Here is a 23,285-nt window from a genome sequence, read left to right as displayed (position 1 = left end):
TGTTTTTAAAAATGAGACTTTACTGCTATGTCCTCCTCAAAAATTAAAGGATCAATACATGTCAGTACATGATCCACCACACAGGAAGCAAATGGAAAAGGTCAGGGGAATGGTGAAACCTGGGCATAGAAAGGCTGACTTCCAAGGCAGTAGTGTGGTGGATGTGGTGACGTGTAATAACACCTCATGGTCTGAGAGCTAAGCTGACCTGACAATGCCCTCCTAACCTCTAGAGGAGTGACGGTAATACAACACAAATCACAGTGACTAGTTTAACAAACTGCCATAAAGTTTGTGCAGATAAATCACGAACCTGTCCGTCTTTGAACCACTGAATCTTGGGCTCAGGGAACCCTTTGGCCAAGCAGGAAATGGTTAAAGTCCCATTGATGCGTACTTTCTCTTCATAATGACCAGATGACAGGAATGAAGAGTCACCTTCTATCTGTGGAGGGACTGATAAACAGATATAACATTAAACAGTTGGATTTGACCAGTTGGTTTTGTATCAGATCTGAATGTCTCGTACCGAGGACACTGAGAGAGTAGTGTTTGAGGACGGTACCGGCCGGATTAGTGGCCCGGCATGTATAAAGGCCGGTGCTGTCTCCCTGGGCTGACCCTAGTCGTAAAGCTTGCCCACCACGAGTGTACGTCATCTCGGGACTTGATACAATGGGCTGATTGTCCTTCAGCCAGGTGATACTGGGTGCTGGAGAGCCATCAATATCACAAGGCAGGACTGTAGGGAATCCAAGGACAACAGACACCTCCGAGGTCCCACTGGGGCCCCTGATGGTGGGCGGGGCTTTAAGGAAAGAGAGGAGCACAAGGTAATAATTCAAAATTATTTTACAATCATCCATTGAATGCCTCATTGTGGACGCCTTAATTTTAATTAAAGAGATTTGACATTAGTAACATAATACTGAGCTCCTGTAGCAGTTTTTAATGTTATATTCTGTCAGTCTAAAGTCCTTGTCTGCCTTGAAAGCCATACCTTGGCAACTATTGGCATGCTTTAACATTGATTTCATTGTTGGGGGATTGTGGTACTGTCAGAGTTCACCAAGGCAACAATAAACTGTAATACCGCTCCCACTTGTAGTCACACAAGCAACAGTAGCCTGAGTCTCTGCCAAAACCTTGTAATTTTTAAGAAGGCTTCACAAGGAACTTGATATGCCTCTATAACTTTATTTTAAGTTAAGGCCTTTGTGCATGCAAAAAATGTCAACCTGGCCCAAATTAAAAGGTTCTGTCATCTTCACCTGTATCAAACAAACTCAAAATTTCAGCTCCGTTGCCTCACAGTGAGAAGGACCCAGGTTCACTTCTGATCTGGTCCTTTTTGTGTGGAGTTTAAATGTTCTCCCTGTGTCTGTCTGCATTCCCTCCACATCCAAAGACATGCAGGTGGGATGAAATGGTGATTTAAGTTGTCCGCAGGTGTGAGCGGGAGTGAATGTGTTTGTCTGTCTATATGTGAAGGCCCTACAATGGATTGGCGGCCAGTCCAAGGTGCATCCCGCCTCTCACCCAGTGACTGTTGTTATGTGGTCCATGACCATTAATTGGAATAATATGCAGAAGTACTTATAGACTTACAGATATTTTTAGGACCCACTCATTCAATGACTCACAATCCTGTACTTGCCTCATAAAAAACAAAAAAAAAAAATCCAAATAAAACATACAATCCTAGTAAAAAAAATTTAAAAAGTGCGATGGGATGAAAAATGCTAACTGAAAAAAAAATGCAGTGATTCTTACATTTGCTTTGACATCTATTTCACTGCATACAGTAAGAACCAAAGATATTTAATGTTTTATGTGGTCAACTTAATTTCATTTGTTAAGGCCTAGTTCAAAAATAATGAAGCCAAAGTGTGACATAACCATCAAAATTTAAAAGTGGTCTTTATTGTGAAATGTTATCATTTTAGGTATGGTTATATATCAGTTTCAATATTTCTATTGGTCTCGGTTCAGTCATTGCTAGAAATCATCAGTGCATATGTACTATAATGTGCTAGAGCTTAACGCTTGCAACAACAGTTGGATGTATCTTCTTTATTCTGCAGAAGCCTGAAACAAAGAAATTCTGTCCATTAGTTCCTGGTATTATTGAACAAGAAATATAATTATTCTATTGAAGCAGAGTAGGAGATATAGCTAAGGTTTTGACACAAATAAATCAAGGACTTATTCTCAGCGTTACGCTTGCGACAGTTTTACCTTGCTTTAGAAACATGATGTTTTTTCTAGGAAATTACATTTCTACCTTTACAAAAATGTATTACTGTGTGTTAGCATGAAGCACAAACAAACTGACAAAATACAAGGTTATTTCTTTAACATTCAACTTTAAATGATAATGCTAAATATCAATGTCACACAAAATTGCTGAAAAAGTGCTATTTTGGGGTAAATTTCATGCATATCTCTGGAACCGTGCAGAATTTTTCCATGAAATTTTCAATATCTGTCAAAGAGACTATAGGCAACTCACAGATAAATCTGGATGGTGCTAAATAAAATAATGACTTGTTCATGACAAATGCAATGCAAATCAGCAGTTAGGCTTCATTATTTTTTGAACTAGGCCTTAATACATATCCACTCCTGTATTTCAGGTATTATTTTGTCCCATTGTTACTATAAGGTTGTGCCATATTACACATTATCATTACATTGCATTTTTCATTTCAAAATTCTCCAAACATTCTCTCTTGAGGACAGGTAGGCAAGCCAGTCCAGTATCTACACCTTCTGCTTGTGCAGCCATGCCTTTGTAATGTGTGCAGAATGTGGTTCGGTGTTGTCTTGTTGAAAACTGCATGGATATCCCTGGAAAAGATGACATCTTGAAAGCAGCATATGTTGCTCTAACATCTAAATGTACTTTTCTGCATTAATACTGCCATCGCTGGTGTAAATTACCTTTACCAAGAGCCCTAACACAAGCTCTAAATTGACCTGCCTCAGTTTTTTTTTTTTTTTTTTTTTGGAATGTGTTACAGGCCTTAAATGCAGGAAAGGATGAACAAATGAAATGAAGTTGACCGCATAAAACATGAAATGTCCTGGTGTCATACTGTCAACAATCAAACAGAAGTCAAAGTAAATGTAAAAATCATTGCAGGTTGAGGGGTGTCTGGTGTTTATTTGCATTTTCCATACTGCCCCTTTTTTTTCCTGATTGTGGGGTTCTACAAAGCAAAAATCTTCTGAAGAAACAGAGAACCAAAGACATCTAGTCAGCCCTTAGGTCACTGATTAGTGTCCGTGTCTCACAACCAGAAAGTAAGACAGAGATCACCACAACCTTTAACATTTGAAAATTTGTTCTTATGGAAAGGTATCGGCATTGCCAAACAACTCTGCCCAACAATCTCATAAATCCATAAACTATTGCCAAGTGCCTTTCATTCCCAAAGGTTCTCATTTGAACACCTTATGCAGAGTGTCAATCTCACTACAAAAACAAACAAAAACAAACAAACAACACAAAGAAATACAAACACATTACTAGAATTGATACTGAGTCATATTCATTTATTTCTAACTAAAGGAAATTAAATTAGACATGAACCAAATTCAAGGCAGCACAGTGCTTAGTGGTTAGCACTGTTGCCTCACAGCGAGAAGGTCATGGGTTCAATTCCCACCTGTGGCCTTTCTGTGAGGAGTTTGCATGTTCTCCTCATGTTTGCGTGGGTTTCCTCCGGGTGCTCCGGTTTCCTTCCACATCCAAAGATATGCGGGTTAGGTGGAGTGGAATCTTTAAATTGTCTGTAGGTGTGTGTGTGAGTGTGAATGTGTTTGTTTGTCTGTTTGTGGCCCTGTGACAGACTGGCGTCCTGTCCTGGGTGTACCCCGTCTCATGCTCTATGACTGCTGGGATAGGTTCCAGTCCCCCGCGACCCTTAATTGGACTGAGCAGTTGAAGATGAGTATGTGTGTATGAACCAAATTCATTTCATGAGACACAGTAAAATTTAGATGTTAGCTGGCTACAGAGGACTGGTGAAGACCTCATACTGACAGGAGAAAGCCACATACAGACCTTGCACAATGAGTCTGAAGTGTCGAGTCTGAGTTCCGGCATTGTTTCTAGCCAGGCATTGGTAAAGCCCCTGATCTCTCAGTCTGATTGTCTTCACCTTTAACACTTGACCATCTTCCAGAAACTCCACATGTGGGTCTCCATCGGGGGACAGAACCCTGCAAAGGAAGGAAAGGTGGATCAAAGTGACATCAGGTACCACGGTCGAAAGTCAGAGGTCAGTCTTACTCTCCGTCACGGCTCCATTCCACTCTGGGTGCTGGTCGCCCGCTGACCCGACACTGGAAGTCCACCTCCTCTCCCAGAACCACCGTTACCTCCTGTAGCCGGGTTGTTCCTGAGATCACAGGTGGAGCTGCGCACACACACACACATATACAGTGGATCAACAGAGTAAAACACACTGATGTCATTCAGTGTTAATGAGCTTGCTGCAAATAATGAATGAGATAATGATCACTGCCATAACATTTTAATTGAAATCATTTGGAGACAGAAACAGATGCTAAAATCAGCATTACAAATAAAGCAGGTGTGCAAACGCATTACAGTGATATCACCACAACTAATAGGCCATTAGCATTGAAGATTAATTATGCTGCGGTATGTAGAGTTTTATTAAGCCATCTGTGTACATTCATCTGGGTGGAATCAATGATATCAGAGCTAATCATTTTTCCTTTCTTTTGTAAAAATGAGGCCATGTTTTACCAACTTGTTCCTTCAATTTATTAATTTCCTCCCCTTTTAATGGCTCCAGTGATCCAAGATATCCATCCATTTTCGAAACCTACTAATTTTGACTAATGAGTCACAGGGGGCATGGAGTCTATCCCACCAGTCATTGGGCGAGAGGCGGGGTGCACCCTGGACAGACTGCCAGTCTATTGCAGGGCCAACATACATAGACAGGCAAACTTTCACTCACACCTATGGTCAATTAAGACTCACCAATTCACAAACAAGGGAAAAACATACAAACTGTACACTGAAAGAACCAACTGGGAAGCAAACCTAGTAGTGGGGCGGCACAGCAAAACAATTGTTCATTTTGTGATAAAAGCATGGAATTTGGCACACATATTCTAAATTAAGTAATGTTTATTTTCAGATAATGAGTTACAGGGGTCAATAAAGAATTACACAGGGGTCAAAATTTTAATTTGCTCCAATCACGTTTAAAACTACAGTTGTATACCACATTATTTGTCTGATCATAAAGATTCCAAAAAGGTATAGTTTGGACTATCTATGACTGAATGTTCTGGAGTTATGGGGTAAAAATGGCAAAAATAAAAGGATTAATAAATGGACTAATTTTGACTGTGTTTAATGCTTGGTCTCCAAAGTAAAGGTCAAACAAGGTCGACATCCATTGGATTCTAGTTGTATGACATGTGACATATGTTACCCCGTAACATGATAACTAAGCAAGACAGATGGTGCGAGCTATTCCTTTTTAAAATGCTATTAACTTAACCAATAATTTGCATCAATTTTTACCAAAATTAGAGCAACTTTAACTTTTGACCCCTGTACAAACTGAAACTGACCTTTGTCACCATTTTTGATGTTTTTATCCCATAACTCCATAGAATTCAGTCATAGATAGTCCAAAGTATACCTTTTTGGAATCGCTGTGATTAGACAAATAATGTGGTATAGTTTTCAACATGATTGGAGAATTTTTACATTTTGACCCCTGTGTTATTTATTACTGACCCCTGTAGCTCATTAGAGGTCAGCTCCAGATTGGCTCCATATGTGAAAATAAACATTAGTTAATTTAGAATATGTGTGCCAAATTCTATGCTTTGATCACAAAATGAACAATTTTTATGGAAATTTTAGCTAAGCTGCACCACTATAGCACCTTCTCGCTGTGAGGCAACAGTACTAACCACTAAGCCACTGTGCTGCCCATGCACAGATATCAGCTGTTTTATTTTCAGGTGAAGAGGCATCAATTTTCTTCCATTTTTATAGATAAAGAGAATTAGATTTTGAAATCCAGCACCAAAAGTGTCCCAAATGTGCTCTAACAATTTCAATACCCTTCAAGCTCAGTTAATGCAGATGGCTCATGTTCATCCTAAAGTGTCATCAGAAAATGTTTAGCATGTTGAGAGAATGTGCACTCGTTTTACAACACTGTGTGCTCATTTTGCTAAATTGAGCACTCCTTTTTATTAAATCATATGCTCGTTTTACTAAATTGTGCTCTCATTTACTATATTGTGTGCAAAATTTACTGTATTGTGTTCTCATTTTACTAGTGTGTGCACATTTTGCTAAATTGTGCTATTTTTTAAGCATTGCAAAATGAACGCACAATTTAGTAAAATGAGGGTACAATTTCTAAAACGAGCGCACAACTGAGTAAAATGAGGGCATGATTTATTAAAATGAGGGAACGATTTAGTATAATGAGAGCACAATTCAGCGAACACAGTTATAGAACATTGTGCACACAATCTACTTAAACGTGGCCACAATTTTTAAAATGTGCACTCAGTATTGTCTTGACATATGTAAACATGAGCACGTTATAGCATATGTATATTCAAGACCTCCATCTACTGACTGCAGGTGACCCTGCTACAAAGAGTACTGCCTATGGTTATCATCACTTACCAATATGAACTGTAATGTGTATAACTGTAATGCCTATGATGTGCTCACGTTTTATTAATTCGAGGGCTCAGTTAAAGGGAAATATGCTCACAAATTATCAAGGGCAGAAAAAAAAAATCATGAAAAAATATCACATAAGGAACCTCTCCCGGGTTCTGTATATTGAGGGAATAACCCCCTCGCCGGACACGGGGAGCTGGCTGGACACACACGCAAGGCTGGCTGGACACGTGGCACCAGCAAATGTGTACATGACAAGAGCGCACTGCTTCATTATGTCATTACATGACTGTAAGTCTATGACCATGAGTCATATACAGAGGAAGAGAAGGGTCATACTTCTATTGTCTGCTCGATAAGAGGGATTAAATATTAGAAATTGCTGTGTGTGTTTTTTTTTGGTGTGTGTTCCCCCACAGCAGCAGCATGACGTGGTGTCACACATGGATTTTTGGCCGGTTTCTACTTCTTTTGCCCAACTTCGTGTTTTGTGTAAAGGGGCCCAAAGTGAGTAGTTACCTTCCACTGCAAATATTATTCCATATATGGGTCCTTAAACGCAATGTAAATTTTTTAACTTTTGCCATGAAATATCAATTGTTTAAAAGATTTTGTTTTCATATCTCAAAAACGTGTGATTGCCAAACTAAAACCAGATTCGTATTCAGCGCTCTCAAATTGAACAAAATCCGTTGGAAAAACTCCATGAAAGCAACAAAAATCGTGTTGACCAACGTTATTATTACCCTGGGAGAAGGAATAGTCCATTAAACATTGGAATGCATCCAAATCCACCAATACAGCCGCAATTATCTGACTTTCTTGAACATTTCAAATATATCGCCATTTGCAAGTTTTCCAAAAGAATACAGAGGTCTGTATTTTTAATTATCATAGGTACACTTCAACTGTGAGAGATAGAATCTTTTTTTTTTTTTCAGAAAATCAAATTGTTTGATTTAAAAAAAATTGCATTTTATTGCATGAAATACGTATTTGATCACCTACCAACCAGCAAGAATTCTGGCTCTCACAAACCTGTTAGTTTTTCTTTAAGAAGGCCTCCTATTCTGCACTCTTTACCTGTATTAATTTCACCTGTTTGAACTCGTTACATGTATAAAAGACACCTGTCCACACACTCAGTCAATCACACTCCAACCTATCCATCATGGCCAAGATCAAAGAGCTGTCTAAGGACACCAGGGACAAAACTGTAGACCTGCACAAGGCTGGGATGAGCTACAGGACAACAGGCAAGCAGCTTGGTGAGAAGACAACTACTGTTGGTGTAATTATTAGGAAATGGAAGAAACACAAGATGACTGTCAATCTTCCTCAGTCTAGGGCAAGATGCAAGATCATGTAAGAGCTCTCCTCACGTGGTAAAGATGATTCTAAGAAAGCCCAGAACTACATGAGAGGAGCTGGTCAATGACCTGAAGAGAGCTGGGACCACAGTCACAAAGATTACATTAGTAACACACTATGTCGTCATGGTATAAAATCCTGCAGGACACATAAGGTCCCCCTGCTCACACCAGCACATGTCCAGGCCCATCTGAACTGCACCAGTGACCATCTGGATGATCCAGAGGAGGCATGAGAGAAGGTCATGTGGTCAGATGAGACCAAAATAGAGCTTTTGAGTGTCAACTCCACTTGGCGTATTTGGAGGATGAGAACAATCCCAAGAACAAAATCCAAACCGTGAAGCATGAGGGTGGAAACATGATTTTTGGGGGTTCCTTTCTGCAAAGGAGAGAAGATGACTGCACCATATTGAAGGGAGGATGGATGGGGTCATGTATTGTGAGATTTTGGCAAACAACCTCCTTCCCTCAGTAAGAGCATTGAAGATGGGTCGTGGCTGGGTCTTCAAGCATGACAAGGACCCAAAACACACAGCCAGCAACTAAGGAGTGGCGCTTTAAGAAGCATTTCAAGGTCCTGGAGTGGCCTGGCCAGTCTCCAGACCTGAAATCAATAGAGAATCTTTGGAGGGAGCTGAAAATCAAAACCTGAAAGATCTGGAGAAGATCTGTATGGAGGAGTGGACCAAAATCTCTGCTGCAGTGTGCAAACTTAATCAAGAACTACAGGAAACATCTGACCTCTATAATTGAAAACAAAGGTTTCTGTACCAAATATTAAGGTCTGTTGTTCTGTTGTATCAAATACTTATTTCATGTGATAAAATGCAAATTAATTATTTAAAAATTATGCAGTGTGATTTTCTGTTGTTTTTTTTAGATTGTGTCTCTAACAGTTGAAGTGTATCTATGATAAAAAAAAAATACAAACCTCTCAATTCTTTGTAAGTGGAAAATGTTGCAATATTTTCCCCACAAAACTTATTTTACCCACTGTATGTTGACTTATATATTTATATTGTAGCGTGTAGAGCATTCATTCGTACTCTGCTGCCATTCGTTTTTATTGTAATGATTTTTTTTGTATTGATTTTGCAAAACTGAAAGTGGATCAAATACTTATTTGCCTCACTGTACACGCACACACACACACACACACACACACACACACACACACACACACACACACACACACACACACACACACACACACACTAATTTTTCAAAAGAAATGTATCACACAATATTTGGCTGAGGTGGAGGTCTGAGCTTTATAACATCAATATCAATGATTTGAAATCACAGATGTAAAAGTTTGAAGTGTACAGACGTTGCTGTAAAATGTTGTAAGCTCACCTTGCACCACTACGTGATAATGTCTCCGAGCCTCTCCGGCTGAGTTCTGAGCCGTGCAGGTAAACAGTCCTGCGTGTTCTGGCTGTACTCTGTAGATCCTGAGAAGCCTTTGACCATTCTGCATGTATATTCCAGGAGTCTCCACCTGAATTCATAGTTGTCAGTAATATGTTGCAATTACAGTGAGGACCACTTGGTGGCATTGTGGATCTAAGTCTGAAGATGCAAGAATAAAGACGTTTTGCATGTGTTGAATAAACTCACAGGATGTCTGTCTTTCGTCCAGGTGATTGATGGAGAGGGAATGCCAAAGGCATCACAGCCGAGCGTGAGAGGCTGCTTCAAGGTGACGGTCAGGTTCTCAGGCTGGCCATCATCTTGGATCTCTGGAGGAACTGGAGTGGATGCAGGACATCAGGGGAAGGTTTGCATTTTAATTTGCAGATGATTTACTGTGCCATCTATTAATTTTTTTGGGAAGAAACGGACATTTGAAGCTGTTTTAGATGGCTGGTTGAAGACCTCTATCTGGACTTGATCTGCTTTCTTGTGTCAAAGTCAAAATCTACGCACAGTTTCTCCAGTCACAGCTACAAAAGCTGATACCTCCTCCAAAGTTGTCATGGCGTCTTGGTGGCTTCCCTTACTAGAAAACCCTAGCTATATTAAACTAGATATGCACTCAGAGGGCACAACCCAGCCAAAGGTATTTCCATAAGTTTCTTTACTGATTAATTTTGCATCGACATAAATATGTGTGTATATGTGTATATGTGAAAATAGTTTCAATGGTACATTGTGCATCTTACAATGAATACTATTAACAAAAATAATAACAATAAGCCCTGATGCTGTCCTTCTGCTTGGCTCTACTCCAAACTTTTTAATATCAATTCAATTCATGAATTCATCTGCTGTCATGACAGTCAGTTTTTTTTTAACACATCCTATATTTTAATGAGACAAACATAATACAGTTTCTGGCTCCACCGTTTGTTTACAGAACACCCCTAAACATTTAATGGTTCTTATCCAAAGTCATACCTGAGCTATTCACCAACCTTTATGAAAACTGGTTCGTTAGTTGTTGACAAATCCTGGTAACAAATGAAAAAAGATTTTGAATTTTAAAAAGCTGAAAGCCTGTCAACAGTTTTTGTGGAAATTAAGTTTGTCATTATTTGCATTTTGATCAATAACTGTGGGACCGTTAAGTGTTGGCTTTCTGATTTTTGAGCTGTGGCTACTCCAGCGATTTTTTTGAAAGGCAGTAGTTGGCATGGGTATGATTGTATAGTGGTGTTGTAGAAAATGGGCAAATATGTATTTTAAGGTAAATCTCATGTGACTATTATCCAAATGTTCAAATGTTGTGAATCATAGCCATATCAGATGGTCACCCACTGAATCTGGACTGATTGAGGTTTCTTCCTATTGTATAATCAAAATATAATGCAATACTTAAAACACCCCTGTTTGCATGAGCAGGTAATCAATGAAAGAGTGTGTACAAAGTTTGGGACCTTTTGACACCTTACAATAGGTCAAAGTTTGCCATCTTTGAACTTGTGCAAGGTCTGTGTCCCAAGAATGTTCCCAGTGAGTTTGAAGACCCTGGCAGTAATAGGACTGGAGTTATGCTGATCAAAGACAGACAGGCGGACGGATGGATTGACGGATAGATGGACGGACAGATGGATGCAAAGTCTTTGCAATACCCGATGGCCATATTTTGGCCTCGGGTAAAAATCACTGAGGGAATTTTTCCTGACGATTGTTGCCAATGTGTTTCTTCATTGGGCCAGGAAAGGACAACACTTTACTCGTGTATGGTGCTTTATGATAATCTAAATTTTGATTTGCTGCTGTTGAAATTTAAACTAATTGAATTCACCCATGCAATATGCAAAATATATAACTAACAGCAGCAGTTTGACCTATGACCTATGACTATGACCTGACAGGAAGTGAAAAACTGGGGAAAAATACACATTAAACAACAAAGAGCACAGTTAGGATCGAGGCTACCTTCCTTCAGGTAGCACTTTTTTCATTCACTCTTTGACTGTTGGACTGTCTTCCTTCTGTTTCTAGGTTTCAGCAGGTTCTCATTCACAGAGTAATTTGACAAGGAAATAATCCATTTTTAAACATGCTGGCCTACTGAAGCAAACAGAATAATGAAATATATATACAGTTGTCATCCTATATGAATGTCATGAATTTTGTCAGTTCATCCTGTTGAAATACTCATAGTATATCAATAATATGTCACAGATGCACCTGGAGGTGTTGTAGTATTAGATTAGATCAATTTCGATAAACTCAGGCTGGAAATGGGACATTGAATAGCAAAATGTCAATTTTCTGGAGCAGATGTAGCCCCACCCTACAGCTGCCCATCAATTTGAGGTAAATTCTAATTCAGCCTTCAATCCCAAATATGTGATTTTAATAAAATGTAAACAAACTGCCCAAAGTGTTCTCTGTGTTGGGCTGATATAGAGCGGAGGGTAGTTGCGTAAAATCAGATTTCAGACTAACTTAGATTTTAGATTCACCACACTTTTACTGCAGGAATGTTCAGAGGAAGAATGTTCTGGCCTAAGCAGAGGCTCACCCCTTTGAGTCTGGTCTGCTTGAGGTTTCTTCCTCAATATCATCAGAGTTAGTTTTTCTTTACCACTGTCACCTGTGTTCTTGCTGTAGGGGTTGGTAAGGTTAGACCAGACCTGGGCAAACTGCGGCCTGGGGGCCACCTGCGGCCCTTTGCATGTCTCTGTCCGGCCCTCATGAGGTCTGTGATTATTATTACATATATTAAAAATGTTAAGCTTGTGTGTTGCAAATCATTAGAGAGGTTTATTTAGGTATGTTTAAATATTTACATATTATTGCAATAATAAAAATGACCTATAAAAGCTATTAAATAGGTAATTTTTTGTAAAATTTGTAATGGGAGACAGCCAAGTTATCAATGGTGTGGCCCTCGGACATAATTCAGGCTCCCTATGTGGCCCCGTGTAAAAATTAATTGCCCACCCCTGGGTTAGACCTTACTTGTGTGAAGCACCTTGAGGCAGTTTTTCTTTTGATTTGGCGCTACATAAATGATATAAATGAAATTACAAATTAAGAAAATAAATTAAACTCACTGTTGACTTTCAGCCTGGTCTTTCTCTCAACAGATCCTGCTTCATTGGTGGCCACACACTTGAAGTCACCACTGTGGCCTGCTGATGCAGCACTAATCACAAGCGATCCCCCATTCGCTACAGAAAACTGGGACTGCTCCGGATACATCTCCAGGCCATTCTTGAACCAGCGCACTTTGGGAGGAGGCGAACCTGCAGGTGGAGAAACAAAAAAAGGACTCAGAGTGAGTCCACATCTTTGCTTCTTCTGAACAGAACACCTTATTATATTTCTTCTGTTTTTCGTGTTACTAAATGCTGACAAATTACACTGCATTTGTTGTCTTTCTGCCACCTGATTCTGTTTTATTTTTCTCTCTCTCTGTTTAAGGTGTGGCTCCATCCAGAGATGTGTGTGGTTTCTACTTGGACTCCCAAAATCTCCCAAATTTTCCTGTATTGTCTATTGTGTCCTAGCATGGCCTAAGCAGTGGGTCACCCCTTTGAGTCTGGTCTGCTTGAGGTTTCTTCCTCAAATCATCAGAGGGAGTTTTCCTTACCACTGTCACCTGTGTTCTTGCTCTGGGGGTTGGTAAGGTTAGACCTTACTTGTGTGAAGCACCTTGAGGGAACCTTGTTGTGATTTGGTGCTATATAAATGAAAATAAAGTGGCATAATCCAAGATAAACAGAAGCCAGCACTAAATCATTCTGCTGGACATCACGGTGGGGGACAGGACAATGTGCCAGAATAGTTTGAGCCCTCTTCAAGGTCACTGATAGCTGTAAAGAGTACAGCACAGAGGGTACAGCGGTGTCGTGGAGGGTGAGATTTAAAACACTGCCACTAAGATCTGTTGGCAAACACTCAAGCACTTGAGTGTTTACACATTAAAGGAACTGGTGCATGAACTCGGGAGCCTCAAGCAGATGTCCTCTGCAGATCCCCGAGACAAAGACAAGAACAGAAAGAAGCGGTCCGAATGCCGCGACTCTGTCTGCTTACACAGATTCTACATGCACACAGACGAGGAGGGGGATCAAACAGCCGTCCCGCGTTGTAAACAAGGAACGATCGATGGGCAGCGATGAGATCCTGCCCTCTGTCAGAACACATGTTTACAGTTAAGGAGCTCTGAGGCAAATTCATTGTCTCATTTCGGGGAGGAAACGTCTCCACATGTTCTGTATTAGATGTAAACAAATCTCATTAGTCGTATTTATTTGCCGGGTCTGTGGTTATCTCTTCCACATGTTTCCTCGATTATTACCTCAATCAAATGCAATGTGTTTGCAGTGAATGAAAGCATTCCAGCGGATCACAAAAACCTGTGCGTACATACTCTACGTGTCTACAGCACAGTGATACCATCTTTATTCCCTCTGGGGTCTCCTGCTTTCCTGCTCTGACTCTGGACAGGAGGAGGAGGGCCACTGTGGCTCGTCACCGTCTTCCAGTTCTCGGTGTTGCACCTCAGACATCTCTGCTCTTTATCTGCCAGCAGCAGCCTGTAATTAGGATTCCTCTCCCAGCATGCTGCAACTTACAGGAAAGCAGATGTGGATGACTGAGGCAGCAGGCGGACTGCTGCTGCAGCTGTTGCTCCACATCATTCTCAGTGCTCACTCCTATAGCAGAGCCGCTTACCATGGCAAAGCTCCAAATAAGACCTGTCTGTGCATGCATGTCTGGGACGCAGAGGCTCATCTTTCCAAAGAGCAAGCCCAAATGCCTCAGAGATGCTAAAATATGGAGAGAGACGCACATCTCCATGTGATGCAATGACAAGAAACAGAGCCTAAAAGAAGCTTAAACATCTTCAGTTTGTTTTCCTCCAAAAATGTCTCTGGTGACAGTCGACCAGCACTTGGACGAGCACAAATTCACACGCCAAGTGGAATTTCTCCTACAATATCTTTTTATAGTATTGAATTGTGTGAAAGGCTACAGACGTTAGATTTACTGGTATTATATGCTAAAATTTCAAGGTTAGTAAAGTTTGCACAAGTCTTGTTAAAATGACACATTCAGAAAGGACAGTGAATAATAAAATTGCTTTTAAAAATGCACATATAAAGAATGCAGCTGTGATAATGTTTCACAGGTGCTGCTTCATCAAAGATTTTTACTGTTAAAAAAGTAAAAAAAAAAGTTTTGCACTATCAAACAAAGAAGCTTTATATTGCAGCAAGAGAAGCTTAAAACAAAATGAATATCATGACTTTGCCCTTTTAAGCAGCGATATCTTAAAATGTAATTTAAATAAACTTTTATGAAAAGTGATTCACTCGTGAATCACATTTCACTCTTTGGAAACTTATTTTCACCCAGCTGACACTTTGTAACGGTGCCGTTTCTAAAAGTGTCCACTTATTGCCTGCTTCTGTTTCGCACCTTCAGCGGGACAAGGAATGACGACCTTGCTGTTTGCTACTTTCTCCACGATGGCGTCTCCAGACTCAGCAAAGAAAGGCGCTTCTGTGAAAGAGAGAGACACAAAACATGTTAAACAACAGATGAAAGTACAAGGTCAGATGATTTTGAACACGGGACTGAAGCTAAGAAAAGAATGTGTGTGTGTTGGGGGGGCAGCTCATTGGACATTGTGGTGTAATTACTCAGTCAGCAAGGTCATATTTTCATTGCAGTTTGACTTTTTGTTTGCCTGTGTCTCATCTGCTTATATCAAAAGGACATGGAATGGATTTCAATGAAATCTGAGGCAGATGTAGGTCTTCATTCACGGAAAAGTTGATGAAATGTTGAGGGAGATCCAGATTCCAGGTTCCTTAGTCTATCTGCTGACAGACAAACCTTGATCTTAATCAAAAAGTTTGTTTTCAGCAATTAGTATCAAAGTTCAGTAAGCAGGATCAAAGTTCAGTAAGGACGATCAAAATTCAGTACGCAGGATCAAAGTTCAGTGATCGGAATTAAAGATGTGTCATCACGATCAAAGTCACCAGTCAGCATGAATGAAAAGAAAATGTCAATAGAGACCAGAGGATTGTTCAGGGGATCTTGGTGTAGATACTGTATGTACTTACTGAGTCCTCTTCTAGGTAAAACTGTGTACCTGATCTTTTCTGGATGACCTTTAAGATAGCAACATAACATAAGATCATTGGTTCCCAAACTGTGGAGATTGGGTTGGACTTTGTCAGCTTCCAAAACATGGTATGACAAAAACTATCAAAACTTTGGGAACCACGAGATTTATGGTCTTGATCTGTTATCAATTATAATTTATTTAACATTAAATAGTTTGGTGGTATCAATCAATGGGAGAAAAAATAAATAAATGACATTTACTAAGTCTTCAATCTCATCCATACACTAAAGCCCTCCACAAAACTATTATAGAACACTGTAACATCACCTCTGTCCACAGACAGATTCGATGTATGGCCACTGCACAAGGAGGTAAAGTTGACTATGAGCTTTAGCAAACAAAAAACTGTCAATCTGGGGAGTCATATGATGACATTTAGTTAATACTATGCGCAGTTCTTCAGCACCACAGGGTATCTAACACATAAATTACTGTGTCTCCAACCCATGTGTGGTCTCCTGATATGCAAATGTGTAACACCCATTTCAAGGGCATGTCCTCCTCAGCATAAGGCAACATGACCTCTTCAAGTATTTTGACATATCCAAACTAATCCATGATACCTGGTATGCGATATATAGGCCCAACACCATAGTAGGAGAAACATGCCCATATCATAATGCTTGCACCACCATGCTTCACTGTCTTCACTGTGAACTGTGGCTTGCATTCAGAGTTAGGGTCGTCTCACAAACTGTCTGCGGTCCTTGGACCCAAAAGAACAATTTTACTCTCATCAGTCAACAAAATATTCTCCATTTCTCTTTAGGGCCAGTTGATGTGTTCTTTGGCAAATTGTAACCTCTTCTGCACATGCCTTTATTTAACAGAGGGACTTTGCAGGGGATTCTGCAAATAAATTAGCTTCACACAGGCATCTTCTAACTGTCACAGCACTTACAGGTAACTCCAGACTGTCTTTGATCATCCTGTAGCTGATCAATGGGTGAGCCTTTACCATTCTGGTTATTCTTCTATCCATTTTGATGGTTGTTTTCCATTTTCTTTCACACGGTTGTGTTTTTTTTTTTTTTTTTCCATTTTAAAGCATTGGAGATCATTGTAGATGAACAGCCTATAATTTTTTGCACCTGCGTATAAGTTTTCCCCTCTCCAATCAACTTTTTAATCAAACTACGCTGTTCTTCTGAACAATGTCTTGATGTCCCATTTTTCCTCAGGCTTTCAAAGAGAAAAGCATGTTCAACAGGTGCTGGCTTCATCCTTAAATAGGGGACACCTGATCACACCTGTTTGTTCCACAACCCTGACGAACTCACTGACTGAATGCCACACTAATATTATTGTGAACACCCCCTTTTCTACTTTTTACTAATAGCCCAATTTCATAGCCTTAAGAGTGTGCATCTACATGAATGCTTGGTCTTGTTGGATTTGTGAGAATCTACTGAATCTACTGATACCTTGTTTCCCATGTAACAATAAGAAATATACTCAAAACCTGGCTTAATCTTTTTAGTCACACAGCACTACTATTATTCTGAACACTACTGTATGTGCTTGCCCAAGGGGTTGGTAAGGTTAGACCTTACCCATGTGAAGCTCTTTGGGGTGACTTTGTTGTGATTTGGCACTATTTAATAAACTGAACTGAATATTAAATTAATTTAGCAATGCACTGGGTCTTCTTACATTTACTGAAAACATGAAAATTGGCAAGAAAATATGTTGCTGATTTACATTATAAGGCCACTTAAAATATGCTTGATGTAGTTAGACTACAATTTTCTTTTATATAAACCTCACACAAGAAAGTATCAAATAACAAGAATGTAAATATTACAAAGAGCTGATGGCATCGAAAAGCATTAAAGTTAGGTTATTAAACAAGCAAAGGTTGGGGGGGGGGGGATCCAAATGTATTCAAAATGTTAATAGAGTAAAACTCGCCTAAACCATCATCGTATGAACTGGATATTCGCACTCGCCTGACAAAGGCAAAAGTCCCAATGCTTTTGTATGGTTTTCCATGTAATAAAAACCGTATATAATGGATTTTCGCTCACATCGGACAAAAGGTCCTGTCCCATCGCAATGCATTTTCATTAAAAACCCTCACATATACCAGACAGCGCAGTCTGGATGTGCCCAGTAACAGTGGTATGAAATGAAATTTAGCACCGACACTCGCCGATTCGAGGAAAGTGTGTTCTGTGTTTCTGATTAAAAGACCTGCCTTTTTTTTTTCTTTTTTTTCAAACTGTGCTCAGATACAGGACCTAACGAGGCAGGGTGTAATTCAAGGCTGGTGATTATTAACGAAATGCTGCTTGCTGCCTAGACTGTAATATAGTGTTAGGTTTCACACATATCCCTGTTTGTGGCGAATCAAAGAGTTTTAGATCAGAGCCCTCTGCATGACTGCGAACCAGTGCACCTGCTAAATCTGAGACCACAAGCGCTGTGATTTGTCACTTTTACGTTTTCACTCCTTCCTCTCCGATCATATTTTAGAAGTTTTTGCAGTGCGCATGTTGTATGGCTGGGGGGGCCTGGCTGCCTTTTTGTTTCTGTTTTTTGTCCTGTCTTTTGTTTTTCCTTCCAGGTGGCTTGCATTTGGGACTGAGTGGCTGTGTAGCTGAGTTTATCAGGACCTCACCCTGATCACCTGAGGCTGATCACCTGCGGCTTGTCAGGACTCACAGCTGTGGTGCATCTACATGGATTGGAACATGGTGGCATTTAAGACTGGAGTACACAGTGTGTATTTGCCAGAGACTCGACCTTGTGACCAGACGGGTGAGATCATCGTCTCGAGAGCCATCTCATCATCAGTGGATGCAGAGAACGTCCAGGTTTGATGCATGGTCTGGGAAAGAGGAGGGGGTGAGGTCTCACGCTCGTCAGCACACTTCCTGAGGTTATACAGTCAGTAAATGTGGTGTCCCTCACACCTTATTATATTGAGCTGTATGTAGTCGTTTAATCAGCTTCCACTGCTGTGGAGTTTTGTGAACAGGGTGTTCTATGCCTGCAGGGTGGGAAGCTGATTAGTAATTAAGCCAGGAAGTGTTTGCTGTTTGTACACCTTTGAGCGGTCCCACTGTGTGTAGAGTGTGGACTCACATAATGATTTCTTCTTTCACAGACTCGGTTTGTCGCGGCCACCTGGGGGGTGTCGGCGGGGTCCTTGGGTCCGAACTGGTTCTGGCTCCGGACCATTTTGTGCTGCTGGGAGCACACCGCAAATCCGCCACGCCAGACCGCGCACTTATTTGTTGTATTTTTTTCACATCACTGTTTATGTTTATTAAACCCTGTTATCCTTGTTACCGTTGCTCTGCTTATTTTATACTGGGTCCTTCAAACGCTGGTCGGTTCTCCGGGCTGCGTCCGTCACATAACAGCGCACACTGGTTACATTTCGATCATGGATCAAATATGTTTGGTAGAAACGTCCACAAACATGACCAACTTTACAATATGGAAGTCAGAAAAAGAGGCTCAAAGGACCGACAATTCATGGAGGAAACTGTACACCTTACCTTTGGTTTGGAGGTTGACAATTGTATAAGAAGCTCGTTGAGAGACAAATTAATCCAGAAAAACCAACCGATCTGCGGCAACTTGCAATAAGCCACAGCAGGCACTTCAAATATTAACACATACGTCGACGTCATTGCATGGCCATGGAGTTACAGAGTGCAGAAAAAGCATAAATCAGGCTTTAGGATTTTAAGGTACCACTGCACAGTGGACTTAGAAAAAAGAGTGACTTGACCAAATGTAATGTTTTTAATGCACATGTCCAGCGCTTATTTAAGGCAGGCGTTTATTTATTTCAGACAAGCTTTTGACCCAGTCATTAATGAGGCAGGTCCCGATTCAGGATTCCCCATAGATCATTCAGTGTCTCCTGACTGTAACTAACTTTGTTCATTTTATACATACTACAGATTTTGTCCATTTTTTTTTACATAGATTTTGTCTGTTTTATACATGAAAGGGATTTTGATGATAACGGACAAAATTCACTGGTCCACTTAAATTCATCATATACAAATTTTCTGTACTGTGAAATGGAATTCCAAAGTACTTTGTGTATACACAAATTCTTGTGTTTTGTTTTATGTATTCACCAAGAATTTCCAGTTTGATCTCCAAGGATTCCTGTCCAGCGCTGTTCTTAGCCACACCCGGTAGGTGCCCCTGGTCGGACAAGTTGGACCTGCTGGATCCTGAGGGCCGTGGAGTTCCTGTCTCCAACAGGATGTCCATTGTGAAACCAGATGACTTTAGGGCTTGGTTCCCCCTGGACCACACAGGGCAGAGTCACTGTTTGACCTTTCAGAGCCTTTAGGAGGGAAGGAGCAGGCTGGATCCGTGGCTTAGCTGAAGATCATCACAAATGTTTGACATATTTTACCAAAGAATCTGTGCACAATGATGCAATCCCCATATGGCACGTTTAGATGTTTTCAGAAGGAGAACTTTTTAATGAAAACAGAATTACCTTGAACGTGTAAATCGTAGCTTAGGGACGCATTGCCTGCTGGATTCTCTGCGGTGCAAGTGTACAATTTACTATCAAGCAGACGAACATCGGTGATCCTCAGAGAGCCTGAAGGCAAAATGGTGAACCTGGAGAGCAGTTACAAGTCAGGGATAAAAGCATGGAGATACAGCTTGTTCAAAAGGGAGATTTTCTGTGCATTTTTGTTGTCATATTTCATGTGCCCTGTCATATTGTGTTGTCATATTCTGTTGCCCTGTGCATTCAAGGAGAAGATGATAAAAATAGTCAAGATTCAGATTTTAAATTCACACTACATCTGCTGATAACTGGTACAGTGTTATGCTAAAACTGTACATAAGGATAAAAATGCTGAATTCTCTCCACTGATAAGAAGTTTGTCAGTGTTGGATTATTACTTAAATCCATTTTCAGCTCTAAATCCACAGTAGAAGAATATGTAACAGAATACTTTCATTATAAATATACAGTATAATGGACAATCGATGAAACAACATAAAACTAAACCAAGACAAGCAGTTATCCTTGACCTAAAGCCACTCTCCCATTGCCAGCTTGATATCCCCAATTCCAAAAATGACAAAATCAGGGATGATTTATGACAACAGGGATAATTTATGACAAGGACAGTATTCTTAAATACTATCTTGTTTTTTCAAAGCATAAAATCTGGTTAATATTACTATTATTATACAGTATGTGGAAAAAAAGGTCTTTAAAATGGCTACAAGTGGACACTTAAGGGTTATGAGGGGGGCTTTCCGCCCCCGCACCCGAGGCCTGCAGAGTGCATATGAAGTTGCAGAAAAGAGGGTTCTCTGCTGTTAATATGTATATGTCACGGACATGAATGAGCGAAGCTCGTCAGCATCTCACCATGTCATTTAGTTTCTTCAGACTTTATTTTGAGTAAATGCTTCAGGGGAGCATATAGCATGGGCAAAACCTTTCAGCTTCTGGGGGGGAGGGGGAGCGCCCACCCAGACCCCCCACCTTTTTAAGCATTTTCCTTATTTTGCCCTTCAGCCTCTGGGGGAGCGGAGCCCCCCATTCACTCCACCTTTTTAAGCATTTTTCTTTTTTGCTTTCAGCTGACCCCCCAATTACAGCCTCTTAACCCCTGCATTTTTTATGTAGATGTAAATTAATATTCAAAGTTTTCAGCAAGTTGACAGTAGGGCTGGCACAATATGGCCAGATTTCATATCTCAATATTGTCATATAAATTATCATGTAAATGTCACTTATATACATGCTGTCCATATTCTTGAGCCGCTTAGGTGGGTAGGAAGAGTTCCCATGGGATAAAAAAGCTTGTCAACCGACCATCGCTGGTTGTCAATACTCTCTCTCTCTTTTTTTAAGATATTTAGGTGTACCTTAGTAAACACTAGTAGAGTTCCACCTTAGATATGGAATGTATAATAGAAGATATCCTTACTGAAATTCATATCAATATGATATACGATATGACTATGATTTGACACAAAGTGCAGCAACAGTGAAAATTAAACATTCTTAAACAAAACATTCACAATACCACACTCATTTTGCACTCATCATAAGGTTAGGATACTGTGCCCTTGGAATTTCACACATTTTAATTTGTTTATGTCATTTAAATACAAGAAATACAACAAAAATAAAGAATTAAAATTTCTAAAATTATCTTTCTCAAACTCAAAGCAAATCTCTAAAACTTGATAAAACATGAAAATAATAATCACTTTTATTGCCAGTTTTCTTTAGACAAGTCAGGGGTTGGAAACATAAACATTTCCAAGTCACTGAATATGGCTTGGACTTATTTACATCAATTATGAAGCAATACAAACATTTCTTTAACCAAAAAATCAAATCTAGGCTTTCATCTCAAATGTACTTTCTGTCAAATTGTAGCTGAACTTTCAGGTCTTCTTTTAAAGAAAATCCTCCTCTGCACCACTTCACCAGGAAGCTGGATTTCATATTTTTAATTCATTCATATCAAGTTGTAGAGATTTGCTTTCAGTTTGAGTTAAGGAAGATAATTTTAGAAAAAAATGTATTTGAAATGGAATAAACAAATTAAAATGTGTGAAATACCAAGTGTTCCAATACTTTTGAGGGCAATTGAGAAACACTGAGGAGCAACATCTTACATCTCAGTGCAGCAGATAAGAGAATATTTAGAGTGGAATCCTGCAAATGGTGATACAAGCATCAAATTTGGCACAAATAATCCATAGACATTAATGCTTAAAAAAATAAAAAACTGATTGGTCACTTGAATTTTCAATAGGCAGCCAGGTAGGGGTCAATTGAAGAATTACACAGGGGTCAAAATCAGGGGTGGGCAACTTGTTGCAGAAAGGGCCAAGAGGGTGCAGGTTTTCTTTGCAGCCACTGACTCTACCAGGTAATTTTACTGATTAATATCACTTTGAGCAGATGGAATCAGTTAATCAGTGAAATCACCTGGTGGAATCAGTGGCTGCAAAGAAAACCTGCACCCTCTTGGCCCTTTCTGCAACAAGTTGTCCACCCCTGGTCTAAATTAACAGATGCTCCAATCATATAGAAAACTACACCACATTATTTGCTTGATCGTAAAGATTCCAAAAAAAAGTATAGTTTGGACAATCTGTGACTGAACATTATGGAGTTATGAGGTAAAAGCAGCAAGAATGGTGACAAAGGTCAGTTTCAGTTTGTACAGGGGTCAAAAGTTAAAGTTGCTCCATTAATTTTGCTCCAGCTCTATTTGTGCTGAATTTGACGCTTGTATCACTATCTGAAGGATTGTTTCAGTTATCTGCTGCACTAATAACCCAACAACAATAAGCCACCCAAATTAAAGGAGAAATGCTGCTTTTAACAACCTGGACCTCATTTCTGACATAAAATACAGTCGTTTACTCACTAGTATAAGTTTGGTGTGATTAGTTCAAATGACATGTTCAGTTCAAATTTGGAGCAAACATTTTTCTTCTTCTACTAAGGTGGATTAGAACCTTTTGTGGTACACAGCACCAACTACTGGACAGGAGGAACCTAGCAGTCAGTGCGACTCACTGATTTGAAAATGCAGCTCTTTCAACCAGACGTGTGGTGCCATGACATGTCAATCAT

The 23,285-nt window shown here is 39.9% G+C and overlaps 1 protein-coding gene across 1 annotated transcript in view; it reads right to left on the bottom strand.

Moving 5' to 3' along the window:
* hmcn2 (hemicentin 2) overlaps positions 1 to 23,285 on the bottom strand; it is a 356,871-nt gene that overhangs the window by 154,889 nt on the left and 178,697 nt on the right. Inside the window, 11 exon segments of the mRNA XM_034169771.1 lie at positions 314 to 456; positions 530 to 808; positions 4,070 to 4,227; positions 4,298 to 4,424; positions 9,433 to 9,577; positions 9,697 to 9,827; positions 12,588 to 12,779; positions 14,962 to 15,045; positions 19,780 to 19,864; positions 19,866 to 20,032; positions 20,154 to 20,281. Coding sequence (XP_034025662.1) covers positions 314 to 456; positions 530 to 808; positions 4,070 to 4,227; positions 4,298 to 4,424; positions 9,433 to 9,577; positions 9,697 to 9,827; positions 12,588 to 12,779; positions 14,962 to 15,045; positions 19,780 to 19,864; positions 19,866 to 20,032; positions 20,154 to 20,281 — 1,639 coding nt within the window.

This window comes from Thalassophryne amazonica, chromosome 5 (assembly GCF_902500255.1).
Source record: "Thalassophryne amazonica chromosome 5, fThaAma1.1, whole genome shotgun sequence".
Lineage (NCBI taxonomy): Eukaryota > Metazoa > Chordata > Actinopteri > Batrachoidiformes > Batrachoididae > Thalassophryne > Thalassophryne amazonica.
Note: the sequence above shows the minus strand (reverse complement) of the source record. Positions and strands in the feature narration are given on the sequence as shown.